A 22,523-nucleotide genomic window follows, 5' to 3' on the forward strand; every position below is an offset into this window, starting at 1 on the left:
GCAAATATTAACATAGTTTATTAACATTTTTATTTAATATAAATAAAAGTAGGGATTTGTCTTGTTAGCTTTAGAAGATATTCTATACAGAAATCCTGTTTTTTGCGGTACAGTGTATTCCATTTAGTGTGCACCTGATGACAGTCTAATACGGGTGTTCACACTCCTAAAAGAGTTTTGGTTTGTTTTTTGTTCCTGTCCTTGTGTGAGCAGAGATGATTGAACTGGGCCTCGCTGATGGCAGCCTGATCGATGAGCTGATGGAGCTGACGGCTCAGAGCCTCGGCCACCTGGAGATCCAGGAGCACTTCAACATCATCAAGGAGATTGGCAGAGGGAAATACGGCAAAGTGCTGCTGGTCACACATCGCTTCAGGGGTAAGACTGCACTTTCATATCTAATCTCTTACAGCAGAGAAAAATATGTGGTATTGGTATCAATTTCTTTCTACTGTACTGTAATATTGCTGATTAGTTAGTGTAGGGGCACTGAAATGAACAAGCGTTCCAGTCTCTGAAAAGAAATGACTTTCTGAAACTTTCAAGAAAGTGCAAATGTGTTGTACATGACAATAATTCATAGAAGACAAAGTTGCAGCTGGAAGTAAATGAAGAACTGAGGACCTTTACAGAGCAGCCACAGTGAACAGAGAGAGAGAGAGAGGTGAGAAAAGTACTACTTGAAAAAATTAAGATAAGACGACACTCCTCTAATCTGACCTGGAACCTCAGGCGAGCCGTAGGGGAACAGCCAGCCAACACGGAGCGTTGACAGGGTCGGTGTAGACAAAGGACAGAGCAGAATGTAGAGCATGAGGCTGGCTGGCTGGCTGGAGTTCTGCAGGGTTTGAATTTGAAAACCACTGGAGTTTGGGGGGTGTGACCTGGGGGAGAAGGTTATAGAAAAGCCATGCAATGGTATATTAGATAATTATTACAGTATTACTTCAAGTAGCTGCTTAATATCACTGAAGTGATCATAGGTACTTTTAAATCTGCAATTCTTTTGTTAGACAAACAAGGTGTGCATGATCAGTGCTATTAATAGCTAAAGTGAAGTATGGGTGGTCTGCAGGGACGCCCATGGCCTTGAAAGTGATGCCCAAAGCCTCAACTAAGCTGCAGGGCTTTCTGCGAGAGTACTGCATCTCCTTACACCTGTCCTGCCACCCCTGCATCGTGGGCCTCTTTGGCATTGCCTTCCAGTCTAATGAACACTACTGCTTCGCACAGGAGCTTGTCATTGGGAGGGACTTGTTTGCTGTCATCCAGCCAAAGGTGAGTCAAACACTGGCAAAACAAGACCAAGAGACCGAGTCTATGAGGTGGTATTTAGATACAGCGTAGCCCCGTATGTGACCTTCTCAACACAAACGCCATGACGGAAACACAAACTCTATCTTTTTACCTGTTAGCCTGCAGCTGTTTTCATCTTTCAAGGTTGCACAAGTGTTGTACAGTCTGCTCGGGATGAGAGCATCTTCATGGCCCCTTCTCCTCTGTACGAGCTTAACTGTCCAAAAACTATGTTCAAGATCTCGTCCATTTTCAGCAAACACAGCAAATGTTGCCATTTAACAAGCATTTACAGTAGGGGAGAGCGGCGTGAGTTGAGCCAGTTTTTACTTGATGTAGTCATGGCATGACTGTAAATCTCCAACTAAAATATGTAAAATATATTCAGGATGTGGTGCATCTCTGGGAATAATCATTCTGGATCTAAAATAAGTTGAGGCTCATGTGGGTAATTTGTACCATTAACTATGCTAAAGTAAAACTGAAAATTTTCACCTGTTCCATCAAAGTACGATAAATTCAATACCAAATTCTTCAACAGGGCCTCTTTAATATTTTCAGAATAAAACCAAGTTTAAAATGAAGAACAAAATGAACTCCGGTTCTGCTCGCAGAACTGGGGGCTACTACTCAACATCCACCTCGTCAATGCTGCAGGGGAATATGAACCTCTGTTCTCTGTGACTGTGAAGATGGGCTTTCCATCATCAGCACCACTGGCTCAACTTCCCCCAGACCTTTTGGCTCAAATTACCCCACCCCCGCCATTTAAAAAACTTACGTCATCCAGCAGTTTAGAGCCAATGTCAGGCTAACAGTATAACCTCATATTGCAACTTTCTAAAGCACTTACACGTGTGAGATGTTTCTTCACACTTGACTGTATTAGTTCAAACACAAACATGAAGAAAATGACTCTGGACAGCTAAAAATAGTTCTGTGAACTTAAAAGTGCTTAACACTTCTGCCATGTGCTTCTCCTCATCACAGGGTGAGTAAAATCGATGTGTCTCTTCAAAAGTATGTGGTCACATGACCAATTTTGCCTGAAGTTACCTAGAAACAACAGGCTCAAATCAACCCATTAACACCCACCACACCAATCTGTGAAGGAGAGTGTAATGCACCTGCTGACCAGATCAATCAATCACTATATTTGTAGGGCAGTTCGCTATGCAGCAGATGATATATGCATTTAGCACACATTCAAACACAAGACACATAAATACAACACCAAGAAGAAAAGACAAAGTACAATAAGTCGATAAAAACAAAACAGAAACAGTACGTTAGTAAACAATAAGATAAAGCACCTTTTTCTTTTCCTCCTAGAGGAAGATGGCAGAGGGCGACCTTTGATTTGGCTAAAGGGAGTCTGAGGAGGGAACATGATGGCAGAAACAGAAACTGTTGATGAAGAAGTTATGAACAATCAGAGGATGGATTCAATTTTCTTCAGTGCCTCATATTACATTTTACTGTTGGACCTTGAGACATTGAAACCAGCAGATAAAAGAGAACGTGAGAACGTACTCGAAGGAAATTATATTCTGAGACAAAAGAGACGCTGCCGGCTTTTCTGGGACACCATGTTGGTATAAATCTCAAATGTCACGTATATCAGCTCGTACAACAATAGAAGAGAGGAGTGGGTCCATGCAAACCACTACTGTTTCCTGCATAGGATTTGTACGAGAAGCCTGTGATGAAGTCATGGAGCGTACGAAGTGCAGAGGGCACATATGGGGCTAAGAACAGCTGGATGCTAATATGAACATGCTAACATGCTCACAATCTTTCTTTATGCAGTGCTTTGGGATGATGAATGTCCTCACTTTTTGTTCTGGCACCTTAGACAAATGACACAAAATGACCTGTCCTCCATTTTTCATTTGTTCAGGTGGGTATTCCAGAGTCTTCGGTAAAACGCTGTGTCCTCCAGATCGCCAGTGCTTTGGAGTTCATCCACAGCCATGGTCTGGTCCATCGTGACGTCAAGCCTGAGAACATCCTCCTGCTGGACAGTCATTGCTGCCAGGTCAAGCTGGCAGACTTTGGCCTGGCCCAGAAGAGAGGCACCATGATACGATTCATCACAGGAACCCTGCCCTACATGGCCCCAGAGCTTTGTAGCGTGGCCCTGCAGGAGGGTCAGCAAGAAGCGTCTGCCCCTCCACTTAGCGTGGAGCCGAGCCTGGACACCTGGGCTTTTGGAGTGGTTATCTTCTGCATCCTCACGGGCTACTTCCCCTGGGAGCGCTGCATGGACTCAGATGACTTCTACCAGGAGTTTGCTGACTGGTGCAGAATGGAGGAGAGGCCCAACACTGAAGAGGACGTCCCTCCTCTGTGGAAAAGGTTCACCCCAGAAGCCATGGAGATGTTTGGTAAGCTCCTGGATTTGGATGCAGGGAAGAGGTGTACAGTGGGGGAAGTGAGAGCCTATGTGGAGAAGGACTGGCTGAAGAAGGCACCTGAGAGCGAGCAGCAGCAAACCACAGAAAAAGAATAATCTTGGGCATAGTAAGGTGGAGGAACGTCCTAATGCTTAGTGACTTGTAGCCTGTATTACTGCATAATCTATAGCTTCCTTAAGCCTTAGTAGCATTTGAGTCAATAGTTGTGTCCCAATTCAGGCAGGATCTGCATATGAACATGTGGCCTTTCATAGCCGTCCGGCTCACAGAGGGTTTCCGCTCCCATCGCCTAGCAACCTTGACAACAAAACTTGAGGTTTTAAGGCCGTTCATTTTAACAGTTGCACTGTAGCTGAAAACCTTAATACTTACATTTAAAAGTATAATCCTCCTCTCTGTCAGTGTTGTTTGCTGCCATATTATTTTCATTACTGGCGCGCGATGAATCTCGGGGATTGGTTGGAGCCTCTGTTGCCTGGTAAAAGAAGCTGCATCTGAAGGAGCCTTCAAAGTCGGACAGCCATCGGTCTTCACATACTGCCTCCGAAGGACGTGGCCCCTGAGTTGGGACACAGCGTCTATTTTAAAGGCCTTAAAGAGCCTGATATCCAGCATGCATGGTCATGTATACAGTGTCCATATAAAAGATAGTTTAACAGGGATGTGCTGGTAGCCAAATGATTCAGACATAAAAAATGTAAACAATATCCCTGATTCGATTCCAGCTGACAACCTCTGTCACACTCCTCTCTCTCCCCTTGTATCCTCCTCAATAAAGTGTTTGAGAAAGAAAAGGACGTTACAGAAACAAGACGCCACAGATGGTGTTTTTTCACAAATGATTAAGTCTGTGGTGACGGAGAAAGTAGCTTACTAAGTGGTTCTGAACTAATGAATAATTACTTAAAAGTAATTTAAATTATTCAAATGAGTAAATAAAAGAAAAATGTTTTTTGAATTTGAATTTCATGAATGAATATTTCAGTTTCAGCTCCTGCTCTGTTCAGTACATGTGGTGTGAAATTACTACGCTTTAATTATTCGGATGTGGTGCAGGATATGAAGCCATCACATTTTTCATACTGTGATTTTAAAGTTCTGTGTTTAGACATTTTTACAGCGAAGGACGAACTGTTTGTTGTCTGTACTAAGTGTTGTCACTGGGTCAACCATTCTTTAAGTACGTGTACGTTGTTCTTAGAGTTTTAACGGTGGCTTGTTTGCATTTAGATCATTGTCATATACATTATTAACTTTGACATATGGGATTTATTATTTTTGTGTGAATTAGCATGTCCTCTTGTTTCCTTGCAGGTCAACTCAAGTTCACTGAGAGATTTTGCCCTAAACTGCAACAAATCTTACAGTCTGAGATTTGATATAAATGCTGGATGCATGTATATTAATTATAAGCTAAACGTTCCAATTCATGAACTGTCCAAGACAAACTTTTATCGTATTGAAAGCGTCTTTTTATTTTGTTATTGTTTTTGTTTCTTCATTTTTCTTTAGTCAAACTCACGACTATACGACACCTATTTGTGGATTTTAAAAGATCATGTATCACTGTACAGAGCATTGTATGTATGGGCATGCCGTGAAAGCATGTAGAAGGAAAATCAAATAAAGCCTATGCATCCATCCACTCTCTTTTCAGCCACCCTCGCAGGCAGAAAACATATTATCCTCTTCGAAGCCAGCTCCATGACCCGACTCAGATCTCTGGTCCAGCTGGTTCTCCACTGACAGACTTCGTGCTGTTGTCCAGCATGTCAGTCTCTGAGGAGGGCAGACTCCAACTTGGCTCAAAGTCTGAACCTGCTTGCCCCCCCACCCCCACCCCCCCATCATCCTTTACAGCATATTTAGGGCATTACACTAACCAGGGTCATCTTTCCACTGACCCCTGGACTTGACACAATATATTACAGACACTAATACAGCCAAGGCAAATCCAACCGCAAAGCCTGTGTTGGCATTTGACTCACAAACTATCTGTGCTGGTGTTCACACACATAACAGAGCCTGTGTTTAGAAAGATTAAAATAATGTTTTGCATGCCGGTTCTGTGTAATAAGGTGTTAAAGCCAGTATATTAATGTGATTGATTTTTAAGGTTTAGCCTTTCGAAAAAAAATAAAAATAAAACACAATATTTAATTTTTCTAACCTTCAGAACGCAGATTTTTTTTTTTTAAGTTTTGCACAAGCGTGAGAGATTGTGCTTTCCTGTTGAACCTAACAGTGCAAACTCTTAATGTTAGACGAAAGAGATTAGTATAATTTCCAAGAAGTCTAGTCTTATCAGCACATGATTTCCGTTGCACGTCAAATAAAGATGGTTGTGTGCTCTCAGGAGAGGCACTGTGGTCATGGTCTTATCTAAACGGCTGTCACGTTTCTGGAGGACTTCAAGTACACACGAGTAAATCATCACGCACTGTAAAAGATGGATGCACACGTCTTTGTAAACAGGGCCGTTGGTGTCCCAGGCCAGGTATACTTGTTGGAAACGTATATAAATAATTTATTTTTTTTATACCATTTTATTGCTTTTATTAAATAGAACCAGGAGAGACAGACAGGGAGAGACTAGGAGAATTACATGCAGCAAATTGAGTTGAACTGAGGATCAGGTCTCCTTCATGGATTAGTTAAGACCAATACACAATAACATCATAAACACTTCTAGTAGTCTGAATCTTTATCACTTTGCTTGTGTGTTTGGAGTCGTTGTTATTCTGCCCCTCCCTGACAGTACTAATGCATGATGGACAAGAATCGAATCACTTACAGTGTCTAAAGCCTTTGCACATATTCAAATATATACACCTCAGTTTGCCACAAACATGTTACACCCTAACACTCCCTGTGTGCAAACTATGTAGGAAGCTAAGCTACAGTAAAATCACAGTGAGGGATAAACAGAGGTGACAGTAGTATGAAGTAGTATAAATATAAACTTGATCAAACTTGCTGAAGCCAAGTCCAGGATCACTGTGTCTTGTTAGGAGTCACATGAGCAGCCATGGATCCACCACGGCCTCTTTTCTGGATCAGTTTCATAAGTTGTTGTCAGTTATTAAAGTGCTACTTGAACCCATCTACCCGAGCTGTGGGGGCATGTCAGTCAAAAGAAAGTTTGAGAAACACTATCTAGGTCTCTGATCTGCTCATAGCCAAACAATGTAATGATATATATTTTGTTCCTTCTTCATTCAACGTCAGTCAGCTGCTCTGTTATTATCAACAACATGTAGTCCTTAGTGAATGCATTTACATGCACATTAGTCTTTTGCTGGTTTTGATCAGATTTAGGGTATAGTGTTCACATGGAACAAAAGTTATCAGTTTATTTATGTCTGCGCGTATGATTTTCAACATTATCCAGGTTTCTGATGAACTCCTCAACTTTTAATACAATCAGACCGTCACTTGAGGATGTAATTAACATGTTTAATTAATTTAATTCAGTATTTATGCTGCTTTAGTGCTTTCATGAGTCTGATATCTCACACAGTCACAACATGATTTTCTATTTGTCATTTCAGAGGAGATCTTCATAATATGATGTGTTACTGTTATGAACGGACACACACACACACACACACACACACACACGCACACACACAAAGAGAGAAAAGAGAGAGAGAGTTAGCCATGGACAAGATAGCCAAGCCTTCTGGATGGCACCGTACATGCAGGAGCACTATTAATAAAACCACTCTGTGATGGAAAATCACCACAACTGGGGCCTTTCTCTCGGCTGACGGCTCGTCTGTCAGTTACCTCCATAAAAAGTCAGTGTCAGGCAGCTGAAGAAACTTTTCTCAACCATAATCTGCATTTCCACTAATTAGGATCATGAGACCCGCAGCCAGGAGAGGAGACAGGTCAGGATACGTGAAACATAACGTTACTGACATTTGAGCAAAGGTCCCGGAATAGTCTGAAAATATGATTAAAACTAAAACTGCCATTCACATAAGATAAAGCCGTGTCAAAGGATCCTCTATGAAGAAGGAGCTAATATCCTGATTGACTTTATTGTCCCTGATCATCTGTGACACTTTACATAATAATGCTAATTAATAGATTTCAGCAGCTACTATGAGCTGATTTGTCAGTAACACAACACTGGAACTAAAACAGAGCACAATGTTAACAGCAGTGGATTAACTTAAGTACATAAGCGTCAGTAAGTAGATATTGATACTATATTGAGAAAACAAAGGCAAAGATCATGTGAAAGGTAGAATATATGCACACTCAAAAATCCATGCTGGATTTTCTGTGATGCAGGTCTTCATTCAGTATGTAATCATGCTAATTCTTGCTGGTTAGCACTAAACACAAATTACATTTGAAGCTGATGGGAATGTCATTAGTTTTGTAGATATTATATATATTTATTTCTCATATATATAAAAACGTTAAGGCCTCACCCAAGTTATTACAGCTCCTCCTGAGGGAGACATGGTCGACTTTACTAAATTTCATGACAATCCATCCAATAGTTGAAAACTGCAAATGTCAACGTCATGGAGGCGCTAGAGGAACAGTCAGGGGATCACCACAGTAACTAGGATTCATCTTCTGGCACCGCTCATACACAAATGTAATATATCATGTATATGCCCCTATATCAAGAGAGATATATGTCACCTATAAGGAGATTTATTATTGTCACATACATCCTCTGGATATCTGAAGATATACGTTTCTATGAAATGTCCAAAGTAAAAGGCAAGTTTAATTTCTGATAAATTTTCTTATACATTATTTCTTTATCATTCTATCTATATCTCTATAATATCAACATGTATTGACAGGCTTTGGGATGATATAGTATATGTGTGTAACATACGTCTGGAATATAAGCATTCATACATAAACATACGTTTGTATTAGCTAGACATACAGTATGTGTCATTATATGAAATTGACCCAATTTCTAACAGACGCCATATGTAATTTTTTTACATACATCGGCCATATATACATATATGATTTTACTTCATATGTACATATTACATATATGGAAATTACACAATGAAATTTACAAACATTCATAATAATGGTGGTATGAATGAATAAATAAATAAAAGATGAACCTCTATTTCAATGCACAGTCATGATCAGTTTCCTTGATGGAGACATTTATGACGGTTAATGTATTTACATCTTTAGAGTTCTGTGCTTTAACTGTCTTATCTTATGTTTGATACTAGTAGCTTTTAAGGAGAGTATTGACTTAAAATAAAAATAAAAATATATTACATTTTTTACCTAAAAATGTGCAAAAAAGGTGCAGTACCTTTTTTCAGCCATGGGTAGTATCTGTAGGTCCACCTTTCAGGATGTGTAGAGCCCACAACCTCAACAAGCTCATGAGAGGCAAAACCAGGGAAAAAATAAAAGGGCAGAAAAACACTTTTACATTTTATCAAGTTCAATCCTGTGATCCGGATTATGGTGGCAGGACAGTAAGAGAGCAGAATTTCGAGAGGATTTTGCATTGAAATCACCATGAAACTACAAAGCACAAAGAATAGGCTTAACCTTCACCCCCAAAATTCACAGAATTCACAGTACGACACCACTAGCATGGCTAAAAACAATGGTTTCCTTGGGGAAAAGAAACAGTAAACATGATTTAAGGTTAATTAACTCAACAACTACAAATCCAGTATGATCCTTTGGCTGTAGAGAAGTGGCACCTGAGACAGGATGAACGTTAAAACGTCATCTCTTTCCCGCACAGATCACTATGTCTCCTTTGTATCTATTTCAGCTTCACCCCCCCAGCAAGGCCCCCTTACAGCGAGGCTGGGTGTGATGTTTACATATCAGACGAGGGCTGCTGCTTACAAATTAGTCCCTTCGGGTGTATCGCTGGCTCCGTGATCTCACTGGCCCCTTGGCTAACTCCTGACTAAACATGTGAGGCTCTAGCAGATCTGTCAATCTCTTAAAAGCAGCACTAGCATGTCTGTCGGTCCTTTGCGAATGGCCTTACTCATGTTAACATTTGTAGCGGGCAGCTGCTCTCACATGTCTTGACCACAGGGAAATGTTTAAGTGATTATAGAGAATATTAAAGTGCACAGGGATGAAAGGTTTTGAGAAAAAACTGTTTGGAAAAATCAAAACATTAACATAAATAAATGAATAAACAAATTTAAAAGATGTATAAAAACATGATTGCATTGTTAAAGAGAAGACCAGCGGCAAACTTGAGTCACACTACAAACGATGCTTTGTGGAATAAACGGCTTATTGTGCTGTGTATCAAACTATATACGACACATAACATACAGTTTGATACTCAACATCTGAGCCATTTCCAAAACCCGGGAGTCTCGGAGGTTTCATTAGCTGCAAGTAGAGGACAAAACCTAAAAGTCTGAACAACAGAGCAAACAAAAAGTCTTGATAAAGAATTTAATATTGTTCTTGTACAAAACTGCGGTTAACACACAAGGCTATTCATGTTGAACATGTTTATTCTAAAGGTTTCTTTATTACAGTGGTGTCAGTCATGGCTCCAGTGCCAGAAGATACTGCAACTGATTCACTGATTTAACTGTGAACTGTAACATGAAGCAGCAGGAGATACAGCAATTTTTCAAGAATCAGGAAAAACTGAAAGTACATAATACAACAAGAGAAAGAGATCATACAGAAGTTTACCAAACCTTTTTTTCTTTTCCTTCTTTTTATTTTATTTTTTTATTTTTTGACCAGATGAGTAAAATGAAAGGTCCCATAATTTACACTTTAAACAGTGAATTATTTGGAGTATTGGAAATCTCCCTTTCTACAATGTGGGACCTTTTAAAGACTTTACTTGGCAGCTACATTGTGATTACAGTTCTGACCGTTTCTTGTACAAAATGTCTAGTAATGTCAAGTAGCTTATAATTCACTCTGTGAAGGTGGAGCCTTCAAGTCAGGTAGTTTATTTTAGCATTAAGACTGGAAGCAGAGAGAAACAGCTATCCTGGTTCTGTCCAAAAATAACAAAAGCCACCTAGCAGCACCTCTAAAGGTCAGTAATTAACACTATAACTCACTATAACTCTCTATGGTTTGTTGAGCTCTGTTTCCTGTCTTTATGCTAGGCTAAGCTAACCAGCTGCTGGCTGTAGCTTCATATTTACAGACGTGAGAGTGGTATCAAAAAAGCAGAAATATGACAGTGAAATCTCAATTTTATAAATTCTTATTAAACCTCTAAAACTGAAAACATAGAATTTACACATGTACAATACAACAATATGACCTGAGTTTACTGTATCAGCTGATACAAGGAGTATGACTCATGTAACATTAATTTCAGCGTTGCTATCCATGCTATCCAAAAATAATCTCTCATAGTATAGTGCAGAAATACAAGAAGCCTAACTGCCGTGTACACATGATCTGTATGTTGAATCAAGGAATCACACTGAACACATTTTAAAACAAGCTATAAAATCTGCCGTAGGATGAAGGTTTTAAACCAAAAGATAAGATATAACGCTGAAATCACACCTTTGAATTTTGTACATTTGAACAAAAACAAAACGTAAGTGCTCATTTTCCTCACTTGTGATATAGTATGATGGCAGGCACACATTTTGTACATTCAATAATACATGCTTATGTAAAATAAGAGCTAAAGCTAACTTTATCTACACTGGTGAGCAGTTCACAATCAGATTACGATTTCTGACTGAAACATGCTCTTTTTGCTCCTAAACTGTACAATCTGGTCTGATATAAAAATGATCTGTATTCACATTAAAAATGCATAATTCTAATAATAATAATAATAATAATATCTTTTTTTTTTAGTATAGGTTTAGGTTTATAGTATCCATTTCAGTCAGAGTGAAAGGGAGCTGGGTTTTGGGGTGATCCACTTTGCCAGATTGGATTTTATTTCAGCAGGTCTTAAACACAGTTTTGGCTCACCCATCTTGGTTCGGCACTAGGTAGTCCCCATCCTCCTGCACCAATGCTGGAGGTGCCACTGTGTTGCTTTCAGGTGCGGTTACGAGGCTGTCGTGGACTTCAGCTTTAGTTTGTGTGATTTCAGGACTGGCTTCAATGTCGTCATAATTCTCCTGTGGGTCTTCCACCTCATAGGTCACCCCATCTGTTAGCGTGAAAAACAGTTGTATGTTAAATTTGAGTTAGTCTGATTACTGACAATGTGAGAATTTAGTGAGAAGGTATTGCATGATGTGATTGAAACTTTCCATCGCTTTGATTGAGGGTATCTTGCTGGATGTTTTTGTCTCTTGAGGCACCAGCAGTGGTGGCGTGAGAGTGCAGGGGCTCAGCCTCTGCTTCATCAATATCATCGTAAGAAAAGGAGGAAGTGCTCCGTGCGTCGTTCTCTGTGATGAATTCAGCCTCTGATCTGAATCCTGCATGAACAACAGCAACACAACACAAATACTTTCACACTGACTTAAAATGAAATAAAAATGCACTGCATCTCCACAATGAAAACATAAAACCAATAAAATAAACTCAGAACTATTCTTACCATATTCCACTTATTCAAAGTCAGGGCTTATTTTTACTTGGAAGTTAAATTTAAATACTAAAATAAGACTTTATTTATCCACAGCACAAAGACAGACTGAGAGGTAGGAAAAGAGATAGAGAACTGTTGAAATAAATAATTAATTTATATTTGATTTATAATTATAGATTAGAAATTTATAATTATAGAGAGGTGACAAGTAATGTAGATTACATACATTAAAATACATTAGACTATATAAGTGAAGTGTGCAAATATTTATCTAGTATATACTAAAAATATAATAGTATATATAGAAATAGGTGTAAATAATAAGTACAATAAACATAATAATAAAGTACATAATGTTATCTTAATATATGTGCAGTACATGTAATATACACATGCTATACAGTAATAATACAATAATATTAAGTATATATCATAGGAATCAGATAATAATATGATATATGATACTATAATATGTAAAATAAAATATAAACGTACCATATAAAATAAGAGAAATAAAATAAAATAAAATAATTAATGAATATATTTTGAACTCACTGCCACGACCGAACTCTTCCATTTCATTTTCTTTGCTCGGGACGTCCTCATACTCACCACTTTCAAACTCTAAGTCATTTCTTGACAGCATCGTCGCTACATAAAAACAGGATTAGACATTTACTGCGAGATGAAAAACAACTGTCTCATACTGATGCAGTAGGGAACAGCACGGAAAAACAGATGGAGCACAACACATGCACATATTACAAAGCTTTTAAAGATTTATACTCCAATTCTACTTGTATCTGCTTTGAAGTAAGCATTGGTGGGCAGAACTGATGAACTTCTATTTAAATCTAAATTTATATATATACTGTATATATATATATATATATATATATATGTATTATGTTATGTAACTAACACTTGTAAGTCACTTCAGATAAAAGCGTCTGCCAGTTCAGTAAATGTAAATGTAAGCAGAGACATTGTAGAGGATGATATGCAGCAAATTAACCTGGGACTTAACCTTGACATGTGGTATGGACTCTACCAGGTGAGTTGAGATATAAATGCTGATAATAATAATTAAAAAAAAAAAGAAAAAAGCATATGTGATACCATAATTTTTAGTGGTCACATGGAGCATAGAGAAATCAGAATGAAGTCTGCATGCAGAAAGACTGGCCTCGTGTGGCCAGATGGCTCACTGCATTTCATTGCACTGGGATGATCAGGATCATTGATTGATTGATTTTGTTTTCAGTCGAGCTCTAATTGAATGGTATGCCTTTTACCAACCAGTATGTAACTGCAAGTGCAGCAATAACAACCGGCAGAGGATGGGTGCAATAGAATAAGATACTCACGCCGGATGTTCTTGTCATTCTTGTACTTCTTGACGATGCAAATTCGCACAAATACAATAATCAGTATCAACAGAACCAAAGACAATACTACTCCCACGATAATGGGCACTTTGTTGGTTGGGGGGGGCTCAGTCGGTGGGGCTGGCGTTGAGTAACCTGAAATCAAACACAAAGTGGGACTGTTAATTAATTTTGTCTCTCTGACCCATGTTAATCAAAGCAGCGGTTGGTTTTAGATAAAATTAGTTCAAATTTACAGAATACAAAAAGATGATTCCTATGCAAAGCAACTGAATGAATATTTCTGGGAAGCAGCACGACTCATTGGGAAAGGATTCATGGTTCAGTTACCTGTACAGTAGATCTGAGCTGGTCTGTCCGTACAAGTCCGTGAGACGACACAGTGCTTGATGTCCATGTGATTGGATGTGCAATTCAGTCCCAAATTCAAGCGCTTGATCAAATTTAAGCAGATAAAAACAAGGATTGAATGACTTATAAAGAGAACACAAGGCAAAAACAGAAAAGCTTATGAGACTGAGGGTGACTTTGCCAAAACAAGACAAAAAAGTGAAATACAAATATTTACCTCATTCTTGTTCTTAATTCTTCGTATTTGGTCTATGTAACCACCACATCCAAGCTTATTACATAGCTTGTCCAAAAAAACTGGGCGAAGATTGCCCAGCGGACAAATTTTTTCCCAGCTATTTCCATCGAAGACTCGAATTTCACCTCCACATTTTTCTGTGGTGTTGAACTCGACATTTGCTGTAAAGAAAAAAAATCCAAAAATAAATGAATGAATAAAATTAATAATTCATCTTTGTTGATGAGAATCAGATGAGAATATCCATAACACCCTCACATATGTCTGCTGAATATGAAGATGAAGCTAGCTTAGCATAAACACAGGGATTAGGGGGAAACAATTAAAGGTCCAAGGTATCAAAATCAAAGAGTAAAAATGACAAATTACAGTTTTAACCTTTGTTTTTCCCATTGAATAAACATACAAGATAAAAGATGTTTATTTGTAAGCTATGGAGGTGCCTTATTTTCTAACTTTGGACACAGCTTGCTAGGCTACCTGTCTTTATGCTAAGCTAGGGTAATTGTCTCCTGGCCAAAAATGACATTCAATTGTATCAAAGCAAAGAGTTTGTGTTCCTATTTCTTTAATACCCATTAAACAGGAAATTCATAAACTCTTGAGCTGCTGTCATTTACAAAGACAGAAAATTAAAAATGTACTCACAAAATATTGTAAGCATCAACAGAAGAAGGGAATTGTTTTAAATTAAATGAGTAATCATGTGAATTTTTTATGTTCTGATAAAATATAATGAATAAAAATGACTGGCTCAAAGCAGATATTTAATGCTTAAAACATGCTAAAAGTGCTAAAACTTGGTGAACTGACTTTAGCTCCTTTGTGACACATTATTTTCCATTTGAAATAATATAATGACATTTGTTCAGACAAGGCGACAGGAGAGTTAGATGGAAACTCTGCATCTTTGATGGTACAGTAAGCACATACACACACTTACCAATACAGGCAACAGACACCACTTGTCCATCGCACTTTCCCTTGACTGTCATGCACTGGCTAAGTCTGTGGTGGTTGGAACTGCAGCGGACATGGTTGTACTGAGTATTTGGCTTAGGATTGGTGAAGATCCCCTTTCTTAAAATAGCGTTGCTACAGTCCTTTTCTTGGCAAATCATGTGTGAATAGTCTTCAGTCCAGCTACTGCTGCACACTTCCAATTTATTAATTCTCACTACACCTAGACAATTTTGTGACAGGGTGACCACGGACTCTAGGAAAGAAAGAAATAAAAGATCAAATATTAAAAGAGCAGTAAATATGACTAAATAAATGACTAAATATGACACAGTATACCGAGTTCATGACCGAGTTACATTAACACTGAATGGTGAACACTCTGTGAGTGTATATCAGCAGCTATTAAAATGTGACTAACAGCATTTGTTAACAGCGAAAAATTGAGGAGTGACACAATATGTGTCTCTGGGGGAGAAAGAATTTTACATATTAATCCTCATTAGCAAAGTCATTGTGACGCTGACCCTTTGTCTGTACTTTGAAATACAGAAAATCCCGAGGAGTAAACATGCCACACCACGCAAAGGCACACAACTGCTCACAGAGGAAGAGAGCGCACTTCATGCGAAAACCTGTACAAACTACACATTCTACTCATGCTTTGGTCTATTTTGAAGTAATTATACAGTTTTTTCTTATTCCAGCTAAGAAAATTCCACTTTGCAATATCAGCAATGAAGAAGAAAAAGAACTATTCCAGCATAAATCGTAATTAATTTTAGTCAAGTCAACTGCTCATAGAACTCCTCTAGTACATTAACTTATACTTGTTTATTAGACATAGCCTATACCAGCTAGCTGCTCCAAGCTCGGGATCAGCTAAGATCTACTATATGCAGTAATCTGTAATTTGAAAGAAATACATTGGGATTTTAGGGAATACTTTGAACTGTCCTCACAAGAGTTAGACAGCAAAATCGACACCACTTGCATGTCGGTACACTAAAGTACAGGTTAGCTTAGCCTAGCCTGATGAACGTTTGAAGCAGGTGGAAAGAGCAGCACACTGATCTGAATCTACTGCAGGTAATACACTGACAAGTACATGACTGGATAAGTACCTCTCACAACTCCACGTCAAATAACCCGAACTATCACTTCAATGGACCAACAGGACAGAGGTATCTTCTCCTCTAACTCTTCCTTTAATGGCCAACAAAAACGATTGTGAAGTAGGTTATTTACTGTATTTGTGAAAATAGTATTTTTTTGCACACTGTTGGTGGCATGTCTCACTTTCAAGAGGTTTCCGATGCAACTGCAGAGGTTCTATAATCACAGAAATCCTGCAAAAATAACATTTACCTTCACAGTTAATAAAGAGCTGTTTCTTCTCGCGTGAGTCTAGGGTTTCATTATTTTCACACTCCCAGATGTTTTCTGGTTTCGGTACATCTGGACAATTGAAGCTTCTGTTCCAAAAATCCTTATTGTTACTGTCGACGTCAATTTTCGACTTGTAGCTGCCACAGTTCAGATCGTCGCAAAGGCTATTCCCTTCAATGGGTGTCCAGCCTTCAGAGGACACGGCATGATGTTTTCCATTGGAGAGAACAGACACAGGTCCACGACAGGTACCGCTGACCCACATCTTTCTCCAGCCTAAGATAAACAGCAGGAACAAGTGAGACGAGATCCAAGAAATGCAAAACTCACAAAACCTGATGGTGTTAGCAGAAACTCATGTCTTGTCATGTTGGGCAAATAAAATTACCTTAAGGTTTTCACTAATGTTAAAGGCATCAGTGGAACTGATTTGATTTCTTGCTGAGAGTTAGATAAGAAAATCAATAACACTTTCATATCTTTACATCATGAAGCTGCACTTTGTTTTTAACCGGATTAATCAAGGCAGACCTTTTCCCACTGCATCCCACCGTGGTAGCTTCATATCTGTCTTACTGTTATGGAGGTGGTATCAATCTTCTCATCTAACTCTCATCAAGAAAGTGAAAAAAGATATTTTATTAACAGACTATGTCTTTATAGGAAGGTCTCAGATGCAAGAGGAAAAACTGAAGCTGAAAATTGCCTATAACCCTTACATGTTATTTCTTTATCAAAATCTTGTCTTGTCCCTTTTTGTTTCTTTGCGTAATCCTTTAATTTCAAGACAACATGCTAGATGCTAGAGTGGGGACAGAATAAATGGATAATGAAGAAGAGAGAAGATCATTACACGCACCGGTGCAGTTGAGGCCAACAGGCTTGCAGGAATTGTCTTGATCTGAAGTGATACTACATTCTGATAATGACTTTGCACCATTACACTGTAGTTGTGAAATCACATTACTCTCTGTTGGTTTGGGTCCAAAGTGGGGAATCTTATCGACAGCCCGACCACATCCCAGCTGCTCACAGATGGTGTGTCGTACATCTTCTTTTTCAAGAGCGCTCTCGCACACCGGGAGCCACTTGCCTTCATAAAAAACCTCCACATTTCCCACACATTTGTCCCTGGTAGAACTAAATCTGGGCTTGACACTACCTGCAACAAAACAATGAAAGATACAAAGTTAGAATCTCGTAGATCACCAAAAACTTATTTAGACTACTGATTAGTGATTACACTATTATCATATTATTTTGTACTGTTTTTTATATTCTTATATATTGTATGTTCTTCTTCTTCATGTCTGTCAATTATGTCCTAGGTATCCTTCGTGTCACTGTTGTTTTTGTTGTGTTATCTCACCAATAAAGGAAAATTAAAAGAGAGAGAGCGAGAGAGAGAAAGATGTTCTTGTTCCAGTTGACCAAATGGATAATCGTAACACTCTAATTGTTATGAACACGCAAAATTTGAACCTTTTTAACATTGAACATTTCTCAACATACAGATCCTTTAAAATCAATCCATTACCTGAACAAATGACATAGGCTGGGTTTCGGTTGCAGGTGTTATCCTTGTCATCATTCAGTACGAAGTTGCTCTGGGTCAGGTCAGTAACCAGATTTGTAGTGTGCAAACTCTTGACGAGCACCTCTTTATTTTCAGCCTGGTTGATGGCCTTTAGGACTTTGTCCCCACAGCCATGGCTTTTACACAGCATCTCAGAATACTCCTGTTTCCAGGAGTCGCCACACACACCTCCGCTCCTCCCACTCATATTGGCGATGACATGTCCCCAACACGTCTTTGTCAGGCTCAGTGTGATTGTTCCTGTTGAGGCAACCAAACAAGCAAATAGCAAAAGGGATGAGGAAGTTGTTTGCTGACCCACATCAGTAGATTATTTCACAACTAAAGCATTCTTCAGACCAGTTTAAGGTAAGTATATATATATATATATATATATATATATATATATGGCATAAGTCCTTATGTGCTTATATCAAAAGTGATGTTACTGATTAGGCGATATATTATTATCACATATACACATCCTCTGCACATGTTAAGATGTAAGTTTATAACATAAATTAAAAATACAAAAAAGTGAAATTTGTATATGTACAAATATTAAAAATATCTAGATGATGGATTTAGTCTAGTTTATAAAAGTTTGTTAAAACAACATAGGCCTACATTAAAATCTAAATTACATTTAAAATACATTTTATTATGTTTTTCTTATTAATGTTAAACATATGAGTCTATCTTTAATATTTATAGCATCACCATATATTGACAGGCTTTGGGATGGATATGTAACACATGTCTACGTGCATAAATTTCTATGAGTTTCATGTAAAATTTTATCATGTGCACGTACTTTATATGTTTTTACTTAATATATGTACATATATTTCATTTGTGTATGGGTTAATTGTGGTATCCCAGCAGCTGCTGGTGCAGCTATGACCATTAAGGTGAGTTTGTGTAGTGGAGTGTATATTACATCATTTCTCCAAACTGGATCACAGGACAACCAGTGACGGAATAAATGAATATCATGATCATCAGTTTATATGTTTCAACGCCACCTCACATTACCTGTACAGGTCACTTTTGCAATGGTCTCATTGTGGTCTGATGACGGTGTCTTCGTTTCACATTCAAACAGAGATTTGGCGTTGGATGAGCACTTGTAAGATTTATCCCAAAATTTTGCCTGCATATCAGTAGAAGGGACGGGGGTAAAGATGGATGCAGTCCCACAGTTCATCTGCTGACACACTATGTTTGCAGATTCTTGGTTCCATGTCTTGTTCGAGCCAGAGAGCCAGTAGGCGTTACTGTCGTGCCGTATCCCCACCCTGCCAGAACAGGGAATGGACTCATCTCCGCTCAGAAATACCACCTTGTGCTCTGACAGGGACATAAAAAAGAGAGATATACAGTATTAGGACTGTGATAGACTAGCAGCATGTCTTGTCTTCACAATGCATGTTGGGATAGGCTCGAAGTTTGTTGATATTGTTTAGTTTCAGAGGATTTATGGCCGTCAGCCGTGTTGCACCTCAGCTGTGAAACTCACTTTCACAAGACATCCATATTGACTCTCTTCAAATCCCTTTTCAAACTTGCTTATTCTGTTTAACTCCAACACTTGAGTTCAATGCAATTATATTTTATTCTATTCTGTTTTGTTATGCCTTGTACATAAAGGTAAATAAAATGTATTATTATTATTAGTAGTAGTAGTAGTATTGTTGTTGTTGTTGTTGTTGTTGTTGTTGTTGTTATTAATATTATTGTTAATGATTTTGCAAAGGGTGTAACTGTGTACCGGAAACCAGACAAAAACATAAATAAATAAAAACAAATAAAGCGATGATGAATGTTTGATACCACTAACACTACTTTAGATTCAACAGAGTAAAATTTATCCATAATAACAGTATTAGACTGTGACTCCCTTAAACCATGTTAATATTAAAGCTGCACTCAATATTTTATTATATGAACAATGGACCAAATGACTATAAGGATTGTGAACGGCGTCACTTGAAGTGGCAAACCCACAGAGAATTATCGCCTGATTTTAATAAATGTGCTAATTTTTTAAAACAGCTCTAAAAGCATGTTTGTACTTTGTCATTATGGTTCAATGACTGTAGATTGATGGGTGTGAAAAAGTGCGGGAAAAAAGTAAATTAATCTGAAAATGTTCTGAACGTGGTGAACGTGGTGAACGTGGTGAACGTGGTGAACGTGGTGAACGTGGTGACGCCCTGAGCAGCTAACGAGACAGATATTTAAAGAGCTGAAAGGAGACTAGACATTTGCTCTGTGTCTGCTGGACGAGTCACTTGTAACAGTTTGACACATACAACACAACAAATTCATAAGGTGATAATATGTTTGTAGTTGCAGCTTGTTCTGTTGCCCCCAAGTGGCCAAAAATCAAAAATAAAATAAAATAGAAAAATTAAATTCTTACTGAATAGGAAATTGAGTAAAATTTCACATAATAACAGTGTTGTATTTAGATATTTGTTGTTGCATTAAAAAGGCTGTGACTTTTTTGTGACACTTTCCATTTGAATTTTAAAGACTTCACTTGAGTGCATTCATACACAACTCTCTGCTGTTACTGACGATATGGAATTGGCGGATGACAATGACACACAATAAGAGAAGGTCTAAGGGCAAAACAGACTAACAAACCAGAAACAAACTCACCCTCACAGGTTATTCCCACGTTCTCCCTCTGACCGGGGGCGGTCTTTGACTCTGAATTTGTCAAACAGTCAGATATGGTTGAGGCACCTGGCTTGCATTTCACAGTATTAGCGAGGAAATTATCTGGACCCTTGATGAATGTTTCAGGTTTGCTTTTATTGCCACAGCCAAGTTGTCTGCAGACAACATCTGATTTGTCATCCCATTCATTTTTAGAAACTTGTCTCCATTCGCCCTCATACTGGATCTCCACTCTCCCAGCACATCTTCCAGGACCGTCCTTCAATCTCACGCTTATACTATCTGTACCATGACAACAACAGAACTGTCAAACATGCACACACATACAAAATAATAATAGTAATGATGAAAAATATCTTACTACATGCATTTGTGCAGAAATTCTACATACACTGCAACAGAATCACATTTTTTAATTCCACCATAATGTCAAAATAATAATGTTTTTCTTGATATGAATCAATGAAATGGGAAATTCTCTATCTCTCCAATATCTAAAAAGCCAAAATTGTCATTCAGATATCAGGAAGAGACTATCACTCTATGATCACTGCCATATCTCACCTGCACAGATGACAGAAGCCTTTTCTGAACACATGACAGCGCTGCTGTTACGCCTGGCCCGACAGTGCCACAGTGAGGACTCACTGCCTAAGCAATTCACATTGGTCATTGCCCCTCGTTCATTAGTCTTCTGATCTTTACTATGTTTAATCACCTAGAAGAAAGCATGTATACTCTGAGTGAATCATACCATTCATTTTTACCAGACAGAAAACTCTGAGTGATACAGTAAGTTACACGACACTAACATAATACTCATACTAATACTAATAATAGCTTCTTAAGGGAAGCTGGGGGATTTCTTTTCATATCTAGACAGAGGAAGTTCTCCCTGTTTTTGGTCCTTATGCTAAGCTAAACTGCTTCAACAAGAATGTGAACGTGCGTATTTCACAAAGTCCCAAACTATTCCCTTAGACATTTAAAGTGAAAAAAGTCAAGAAAGATAAAAGTCTTATAAATGAAAAAATGGATTGATAAACACAGCATACTTGCAGCTTCCCACCTTCTATGTGAAGAAATAAGGGGAGACTCTTTTCTACTTGTGCTACTGATATTCTTGCATTTAGCATTATCCCGTAATTGTAACAAGCAGCAACAGTGGCTGCTCCTCATAAAGTTGCACAGGCTCACATTAAATAAAACCTTATTTCAATGCTGATACTGGAAGCTGACACTGAAAACTCACTTTCCCACAGTTTAGCTCCTTGCAGACCACTTCAGCTTCCTTCATGGTCCAGGTAGAGCCACACACAGGGAGACGCTCACCATTCACGTCAATATGAACCGCACCATAGCACTTGCTGGGATTCTTACCATCCATCAGTACAACCTTAACTTTGTCTGTGGAGAGCAGAAAGAGGAAAGTGATTTTGATGTCATGATTTAAATTTTCAAGGGGCTCAAGAAGGTGAACAAAACTGGTTTTATGTGGTTTGAAAGTTTCTCTCCTTTGATTTATATATTTTCATTTGAAAAAATAATATATATATGAAAAGTTGTCAAAACACAAAAACAAAGTGGTTGCTTTGAGCTCGTTTGTGGAAATGAGGTGGTTGAATATTAATTAGTTGAATTACCTAAGCATGTCAGCTGTGTGCCATTGGCATCCAGGCTGGAAAAGGCT

General features: G+C 38.4%; 2 protein-coding genes across 2 annotated transcripts; one reads left to right on the forward strand and one right to left on the reverse strand.

Annotated features, from left to right (window-relative positions):
* The first annotated feature begins 215 nt into the window (after positions 1–215).
* On the forward strand, positions 216–3,808 carry LOC111234729 (serine/threonine-protein kinase SBK1-like). Its single transcript, XM_022762905.1, has 3 exons — positions 216–378; positions 1,076–1,278; positions 3,197–3,808. The coding sequence occupies exons 1-3, from the start codon at positions 216–218 to the stop codon at positions 3,806–3,808; spliced, it is 978 nt and encodes a 325-aa protein (XP_022618626.1).
* Positions 3,809–11,579: 7,771 nt separating this feature from the next.
* Positions 11,580–22,510, reverse strand: LOC111234748 (scavenger receptor cysteine-rich type 1 protein M130-like). The gene is made up of 15 exons (XM_022762930.1): positions 22,477–22,510; positions 22,086–22,240; positions 21,398–21,551; positions 20,813–21,115; positions 19,181–19,495; positions 18,107–18,406; positions 17,429–17,731; positions 16,549–16,845; positions 15,164–15,436; positions 14,200–14,381; positions 13,962–14,064; positions 13,611–13,766; positions 12,799–12,894; positions 11,960–12,130; positions 11,580–11,856 (listed from the first exon to the last, which is right to left on the reverse strand). Exons 2-15 carry the CDS (start codon positions 22,218–22,220, stop codon positions 11,669–11,671), a joined length of 2,976 nt encoding a protein of 991 aa, XP_022618651.1. The 5' UTR covers positions 22,221–22,240; positions 22,477–22,510; the 3' UTR covers positions 11,580–11,668.
* Positions 22,511–22,523: the final 13 nt, after the last annotated feature.

Source organism: Seriola dumerili, unplaced genomic scaffold (assembly GCF_002260705.1).
Source record: "Seriola dumerili isolate Sdu_G_001 unplaced genomic scaffold, Sdu_1.0 BDQW01000454.1, whole genome shotgun sequence".
NCBI lineage: Eukaryota > Metazoa > Chordata > Actinopteri > Carangiformes > Carangidae > Seriola > Seriola dumerili.